The sequence below is a fragment of the Bombina bombina genome, chromosome 8 (genome assembly GCF_027579735.1).
Source record: "Bombina bombina isolate aBomBom1 chromosome 8, aBomBom1.pri, whole genome shotgun sequence".
NCBI classification, from domain to species: Eukaryota; Metazoa; Chordata; class Amphibia; order Anura; family Bombinatoridae; genus Bombina; species Bombina bombina.
The window spans coordinates 137285527-137294448 of record NC_069506.1 but is presented as its reverse complement, the minus strand read 5'-3'; the positions used below and the strand labels follow the sequence as shown (position 1 = coordinate 137294448).

Sequence of the window (8922 nt, the reverse complement as noted above, 5' to 3'; positions counted from 1 at the left end):
AGTTCTTACCATGCAGTACCTGCAGAAGGCGATTGATGCACAAGCCATAGAGATCAAGGAGGTCAAGACAGGCCTTAGAAAGTTTGCAAGCAATATGGATATCAACAAGGCCTTAAAAGAGATTAACGATAAAATCACAGACCTGAAAAAGGAACTTGAGGCGAAGAAGAGGACAAAGTTCAACCGGGACGAAAAAGACTACCTGACCGGAGCAGTATACAGATGGACCCGTGATCCAACCGGAAGTCAGAGGAACGTCACTTCTGGCTTTGCCCGCAGACGCGAATGGAGGAAGCCCAAGGCAGCAAGTAGCTCCGAGATGACCACAGAGTCATCGTCTGGGGATTCAGACGTCGGAGGAGACGGGGTGGGAGGAAACACCACCGTAAAACCAACGAGCAGCAAGCTGGTTCAGGAGTATCAAAGGAGGACTCGTCGAGGGACAAGACACTGATAATTAACATTTCTGGTATGACACTAATGGGGACACAATCAGAGATATTGGAAAAGGGATTGTCTTTTTGTAAAATGGAGAAATGTAATTTCTTTAAATTAGAGCAAGATCTATTCAGGTTTAATAGAAGCTTGAAATTGAAATCCTTCTTTTCCAAAGCTGACTCTGTTAGACTGTCTAATAATGTTTCTGGTACTTCACAAATTAATGAGCTAGTGATTAAAACACTGGGTTTGAGAAATAAAAGTGTGTGTACACCAGCTATTTACGATTCTAGCATTGATGTGTTTATGAAGCTTGTTAAAAAAGATGTTGATTACCTTTGGACACATTGTGATAAGAAGCGTTATTTATTCTCACCCAATATGTCCAAACAGGAGAATTTAGCATTAGAAGCATTAAATAATGAGAAAAAGCTTATTTATAAACAGGCGGACAAGGGTGGAGCAACCTTAATATTAGATAAAGAGTACTATGTGAATGATATTCAATTACAGTTGTCTAAAACTGAGGTTTACATGCCTCTTTCTTATGACCCCTCTAAAAAAATTCTGATGGATATCAAAAAATGTGTACAGAGAGCATTCCTTAATGGTATCATTGACAATGAAACTAAAAAGTTTTTAATCAAAGATGAGTTTATTATCCCAGTCTTTTATACACTCCCTAAAGTGCACAAGAATTTAGAGGCACCCCCTGGGCGTCCAATTGTGACAGGCACTAATTCTATCTTTACTAACATTTCCATATACCTGGATAGACTGTTAAGATCATTTGTAAAGCAGTCTATGTCTTTTATTAAAGACACAAATTATTTTTTGGATAAAATTGATAGCTTATCTTGGCCTATGGATAAATGTATACTTTACAGTTTGGATAGTGTAAGTCTCTACACCTCAATACCCCATACTAGTGGGCGTGGCTTAGATGCAGTTAATTTTGTGGTTGCAAAGAGTAATAGATTATCACTAGAACAACAACAGTTCATAGTTGAATTACTTGAAATTATTCTGTATTGTAACTATTTTTTATTCGAGGACACATACTATGTTCAGAAACAGGGAACAGCTATAGGGTCCAACGTCGCCCCCACCTATGCAAATATCTTTATGAACATCTTTGAAGAGAAATTTGTATATGAAAACAAACTTTTTCAGCTATGTGGCGCCACCTGGTGGCGGTACATAGATGATATTTTTGGCATTTGGTCGGGCGACATTGGAACCCTCCAGAAATTTGTGTTAGAATTAAATTCTGCTACAAGGAATATGAAATTTACATTATCCTGGAGTGAGGAATCTATTAACTTTTTGGATACTAAGGTATATAAGGATGGGGGAGTACTAAAAACTGATTTGTATAGGAAGAAAACATATAAGAACAGTCTCCTTCACTATACCAGTGCTCATGCCTCAGCATTAATTAAGTCACTTCCATTTAGCCAAATGTTAAGAGTGAGAAGGATTGTGAGAGATTATATTTAGGCACAGGTAAGACTTAAATAAATGGGGGACAGATTTGTAGAGCGAGGTTATCCCCAGAAAATGATAGATGAAGTTATTAAAAAGGTACTGCAAATACCAAAAGGAAGGGTTAATAAAGAGAATAGCAGAAATAAGAAAGACCCTGACAGAATGGTGTTTATTTCAGAATACAATGCCTGTAGCCCAAAAATACAAAGAATTATACGAAAGCATTGGAGCATTTTAAGTGAGTGTAATCCTGAAGTAAAAGCCTTTAAACAGCCACCTATGCCTGCCTATACTAGACTTCCTAGTCTAAGAGACAAGATAATTAGGGCGGATGTAGGTAGTAAGAAGAAGACTAAACAAAGTTTTATTACTTCAAAAAACAATGGCTGTTACCCCTGCCTTAATTGTTCAAATTGCAACAATCTGATAAAAGGAGATAGTTTTACCCACCCCCTAATGGGTCAGAAATTTGGAATTAAAGGGTACTATAACTGCAATGCCACTTATGTTGTATACCTGATCAAGTGTCTGTGTGGCATAATTTATATTGGTGAGACGACCCAAAGGGTCAGGGACAGAATCCTACAACATAAATCTTATATTAGGAATAGTGATCTTATTGCCCCTGTAGCATACCACTTTGTGGAAATAGGCCACACAATCTCACAGTTAAGATTTCAGATCATTGACTATGTACCCACTCTGAGAAGAGGAGGGAACTTCTCCTTAAAAGGCGAGAAGCACTTTGGATAAATAAACTAGAGTCACTAATTCCCAAAGGTATGAATAGGGAAATTGATCTGAGTGTATTTAAATAGAGGCTGTTTTCATGGTTAATTTGAATGGGCAAGTGATAAAGTGATAAGTTATACATTGTCCTTGATGTAATCTGTAAATTAGATCTGCTACATTCCATATCTGTATTGTTGAGTTTTAAATTGTAAATTTTCTAAAAAAAGTTTTTTTAAAATAATGGTAATATTTACAGGCGTTGACCACTAGGTGTCAGTATATAGGAATAAAGAATAGAAAGTTATACCTAAGGTGTTACTTGAAGAGGTGTGGTCACACCTGTCTATAGGTACTTAAGTCTGTGATTAGGTACTCATATTGTATGAACATGATTAGTGTTAGTGATGTGGGAGGCCAGAGGTTTAGGGGTTAATAACTTTAGTATAGTTGCGGCGGCGACATTGGGGGCAGCAGATTAGGGGTTAATAAGTGTAATGTAGGTGGCTACAGTTCGGTGGTATAAAGCTCAACGCCACCATATCGCCCGCACAAGCATGCTTTTTTAATTCTGTAATAGCAGCGCTATAGGGAGGTAAAATAACAAGGTTTTTGTGGCGCTCGTTATTTTCCCTATAGCGCTCAAAATTCGTAATCTAGTGGTCTGTGTGTTGTATTAATTTATTTTGTAATTTTCTCTATGGGTGTTATGACTCCAGGTTGCCATGACACTATTTTGATGAGGTTGCTCCGTCTTGCGTCACCTGTGGCGTATTGCGGCACCGGTGGCATATCGCGTCACCTGTGGCATATCGTTCTCTGTAATGGCAGCGCTATGGAAAGTGCGATACTGCTACATTTTTAGTGTTATTTACGCATAGGGTTTAGCGCATAACTGTATATTTATACTTTTTTAAAGTTTTTACTGTAGTGATTTTTTTATTGATTTTTAATAAAAGTTAAGTTTTTATGATTTTACTCTTTTTGGGTTTCCTAGTTCATGGATAATTGAGTTTAGTTTGTGCTGTTAGGTGCCTATATGTTTTCTTCACAGAGTTGTCATATGCATGTTAAAAGTTTTCATCGCATTTTGCAAATTTGTTTCCAGCGTCATAATTCAGCACACATGCCACTTTTATGCTATTTCAGTAATTTATGGTTAATTTAAATTACTGTATGTTAAAGGGGAAATTACATAAGAAGTAACACAAATTGGATTGCATATAAGCAAGGATTTTTTAATTATAACTTCCAAAACTATCGGCTAGATTTAGAGTTCTGCGGCCAAAGGGGTTCGTTAGCTACGCGTGCTTTTTTTCCCCCGCACCTTTTAGTTCACAGAAGGGCTGCGTTAGGCTCCAAAAAGGGAGCGTACAGGCATATTTACTGCCACTGCAACTCTCAATACCAGCGGTGCTTACGGACGCGGCCAGCTTCAAAAACGTGCTCGTGCACGATTCCCCCATAGGAAACAATGGGGAAGTTTGAGCTGAAAAAAACCTAACACCTGCAAAAAAGCAGCGTTCAGCTCCTAACGCAGCCCCATTGTTTCCTATGGGGAAACACTTCCTAAGTCTGCACCTAACACCCTAACATGTACCCCGAGTCTAAACACCCCTAACCGTACACTTATTAACCCCTAATCTGCCACCCCCGCTATCGCTGACACCTGCATTATACTATTAACCCCTTATCTTCCGCTCCGTACACCGCCGCAACCTACGTTATCCCTATGAACCCCTAATCTGCTGCCCCTAACCCCTGCTGACCCCTATATTATATTTATTAACCCCTAATATCCCCCCCAATGTCGCCGCTACCTACCTACAATTATTAACCCCTAATCTGCCGACTGGACCTCACCGCTACTCTAATAAATGTATTAACCCCTAAAGCTAAGTCTAACCCGAACACTAACACCCCCCTATGTTAAATATAATTTTTATCTAACGATATAAAATAAATCTTATTAAATAAATTATTCCTATTTAAAGCTAAATACTTACCTGTAAAATAAACCCTAATATAGCTACGATATAAATAATAATTATATTGTAGCTATTTTAGGATTAATATTTATTTTACAGGCAACTTTGTATTTATTTTAACCAGGTTCAATAGCTATTAAATAGTTAATAACTATTTAATAGTTACCTAGTTAAAAAAATAACAAAAGTACCTGTAAAATAAATCCTAACCTAAGTTACAATTAAACCTAACACTACACTATCAATAAATAAATTAAATAAACTACCTACAATTATCTACAATTAAACCTAACACTGCACTAACAATAAATAAATTAAATACAAATACCTACAAATAAATACACTAACTAAAGTACAAAAAATAAAAAAGAACTAAGTTACAAAAAATAAAAAAATAATTTACAAACATTATAAAAATATTACAACAATTTTAAGCTAATTACAACTACTCTAAGCCCCCTAATAAAATAAGAAAGCCCCCCAAAATAAAAAAATGCCCTACCCTATTCTAAAATAAAAATTGAAAAGCTCTTTTACCTTACCAGCCCTTAAAAGGGCTTTTTGCGGGGCATGCCCCAAAGAATTCTGCTCTTTTGCCTGTAAAAAAAACATACAATCCCCCCCCCAACATTACATTCCACCACCCACATACCCCTAATCTAACCCAAACCCCCCTTAAATAAACCTAACTCTAAGCCCCTGAAGATCTCCCTACCTTGTCTTCACCACACCGGGTATAGTGATGTCACAAACTTAAAACCGCGCGAACCGCCATTGACTTCAATAGGCATGCAAACTTTAAAACCCACAAGGACTCTTTCTGGCCACAATAGTGATGGAAAAGTTGTTTCAAGGGTACTAACACCTGGACTGTGGCATGCTGGAGGGGGATCAATGGCAAAACTCCCATGGAAAATTACATAATTGATGCAGAGTCTGCTTTTAACCCATAAAGGGCCTAAATCACCTAACATTAATAAATTGTTTGCAATAACGTGCTTTAAAACATCAGTTATGATGTTGTATCGATCAGGTAGTGTAAGGGTTACGCCCGCTTCACAGTGACAGACAAACTCCAAGTGTAACGCACCGCAAACAACCGCAAACAGTCCATTTGCACAACGACGAGATAGATAGATTTGATAGATAGATAGATACATAGATTACATAGCTCAATAGATGCAATATACATATGATCGATACAAATTACATAGATCAATAGATGCAATATACATTTGATAGATACGAATTACATAGATCAATAGATGCAATATCCATTTGATAGATACAAATTTTATCGATCAAAAGATGCAATATACATTTGATAGATACGAAATACATCAATCAAAAGATGCAATATACATTTTATAGATACGAATTACATTGATCAATAGATGCAATATACATTTGATAGATACGATTGATAGTTAGATAGATTTGATAGATAAATAGATAGATTTGAAAGATATATAATTTCCCTGACAGAGTATAACAATAAGACATGCGGTCTGGGACCCGTGGTGTGTTAAGTAGTACTATTCTTAGCAGTCTACCTGTCTATATGGCCTGCATTTTTGGAACAGGGAGATGGAAGAAGATGATTGGTCTGTCTTCTAGGTTTTCTTAAGTAGTACTATTCTTAGCAGTTTAATCCCTGTGATTGGTCTGTCCTCCTACTTCAAATTTGTCAAAAACACAAGTGGCTGTCTCAAAACAGTCTGGACACGAGATAGATAGATTTGATAGATAGATATACATAGATTGATAGTTAGATAGAATCGATAGAAGATAAATAGATAGATTTGATAGATATATAATTACCCTGAAAAAGTATAATAATAAAACATGCGGTCTGGGACCCATGGTAACTAGGTTGTGTTGAGTAGTAATATTGTTAGCACTTTAATCCCTGTTACTCCCCCTATCGGGGGGGGTCTATATGGCCTGCATGATTACCCTGACAAAGTATAACAACAAGACACGCGGTCTGGGACCCATGGTAACTAGGTTGTGTTAAGTAGTACTGTTCTTAGCAGTTTAATCCCTCTTACTCGCCCTATCGGGGGAGGTCTATATGGCCTGCATGATTACCCTGACAAAGTATAACAACAAAACATGTGGTGTGGGACCCATGGTAACTAGATTGTGTTAAGTAGTACTATTCTTAGCACTTTAATCCCTGTTACTCCCCCTATCAAGGGAGGTCTATATGGCCTGCATGATTACCCTGACAAAGTATAACAACAAAACATGCGGTCTGGGACCCATGGTAACTAGGTTGTGTTAAGTAGTACTATTCTTAGCACTTTCATCCCTGTAACTCCCCCTATCGGGGGAGGTCTATATGACCTGCATGATTACCCTACCAAAAAATAACAATAAGACATGCGGTCTGGGACCCATGGTAACTAGGTTGTGTTAAGTAGTACTATTCTTAGCACGTTAATCCCTGTTACTCCCCCTATCAAGGGAGGTCTAAATGGCCTGCATGATTACCCTGACAAAGTATAACAACAAAACATGCGGTCTGGGACCCATGGTAACTAGGTTGTGTTAAGTAGTACTATTCTTAGCACTTTCATCCCGGTAACTCCACCTATCGGGGGAGGTCTATATGGCCTGCATGATTACCCTGACAAAGTATAACAACAAAACATGCGGTCTGTGACCCATGGTAACTAGGTTGTGTTAAGTAGTACTATTCTTAGCACTTTCATCCCTGTAACTCCCCCTATCGGGGGAGGTCTATATGGCCTGCATGATTACCCTATCAAAATATAACAATAAGACATGCGGTCTGGGACCCATGGTAACTAGGTTGTGTTAAGTAGTACTATTCTTAGCACTTTAATCCCTGTTACTCCCCCTATCAAGGGAGGTCTATATGGCCTGCATGATTACCCTATCAAAATATAACAATAAGACATGCGGTCTGGGACCCATGGTAACTAGGTTGTGTTAAGTAGTACTATTCTTAGCACTTTAATCCCTGTTACTCCCCCTATCAAGGGAGGTCTATATGGCCTGCATGATTACCCTGACAAAGTATAACAACAAAACATGCGGTCTGGGACCAATGGTAACTAGGTTGTGTTAAGTAGTACTATTCTTAGCACTTTCATCCCTGTAACTCCCCCTATCGGTGGAGGTCTATATGGCCTGCATGATTACCCTGACAAAGTATAACAACCAAACATGCGGTCTGAGACCCATGGTGGTACTGGTATAACTAGGTTTTCTTAAGTAGTACTATTCTTAGCAGTTTAATCCCTGTGATTGGTCTGTCCTCCTACTTCAAATTTGTCAAAAACACAAGTGGCTGTCTCAAAACAGTCCGGACACGAGATAGATAGATTTGATAGATAGATATATATAGATTGATAGATAGAATCGATAGAAGATAAATAGATAGATTTGTTAGCTATATAATTACCCTGAAAAAGTATAATAATAAAACATGCGGTCTGGGACCCATGGTAACTAGGTTGTGTTGAGTAGTACTATTGTTAGCACTTTAATCCCTGTTACTCCCCCTATCGGGGGGGGGGGGGTCTATATGGCCTGCATGATTACCCTGACAAAGTATAACAACAAGACACGCGGTCTGGGACCCATGGTAACTAGGTTGTGTTAAGTAGTATTGTTCTTAGCAGTTTAATCCCTCTTACTCGCCCTATCGGGGGAGGTCTATATGGCCTGCATGATTACCCTGACAAAGTATAACAACAAAACATGCAGTGTGGGACCCATGGTAACTAGATTGTGTTAAGTAGTACTATTCTTAGCACTTTAATCCCTGTTACTCCACCTATCAAGGGAGGTCTATATGGCCTGCATGATTACCCTGACAAAGTATAACAACAAAACATGCGGTCTGGGACCCATGGTAACTAGGTTGTGTTAAGTAGCACTATTCTTAGCACTTTCATCCCTGTAACTCCCCCTATCGGGGAAGGTCTATATGACCTGCATGATTACCCTACCAAAATATAACAATAAGACATGCGGTCTGGGACCCATGGTAACTAGGTTGTGTTAAGTAGTACTATTCTTAGCACGTTAATCCCTGTTACTCCCCCTATCAAGGGAGGTCTATATGGCCTGCATGATTACCCTGACAAAGTATAACAAGAAAACATGCGGTCTGGGACCCATGGTAACTAGGTTGTGTTAAGTAGTACTATTCTTAGCACTTTCATCCCGGTAACTCCACCTATCGGGGGAGGTCTATATGGCCTGCATGATTACCCTGACAAAGTATAACAACAAAACATGCGGT

At 38.4% G+C, this 8922-nt stretch overlaps 1 protein-coding gene across 1 annotated transcript in view; it reads left to right on the top strand.

Annotated features, from left to right (window-relative positions):
* The first annotated feature begins 480 nt into the window (after positions 1-480).
* LOC128638884 (vomeronasal type-2 receptor 26-like) overlaps positions 481-8922 on the top strand; it is a 196207-nt gene continuing 187765 nt past the window's right edge. Inside the window, exon 1 of the mRNA XM_053691012.1 lies at positions 481-1408. Coding sequence (XP_053546987.1) covers positions 481-1408 — 928 coding nt within the window. The remainder of the gene's footprint in view (positions 1409-8922) is intronic.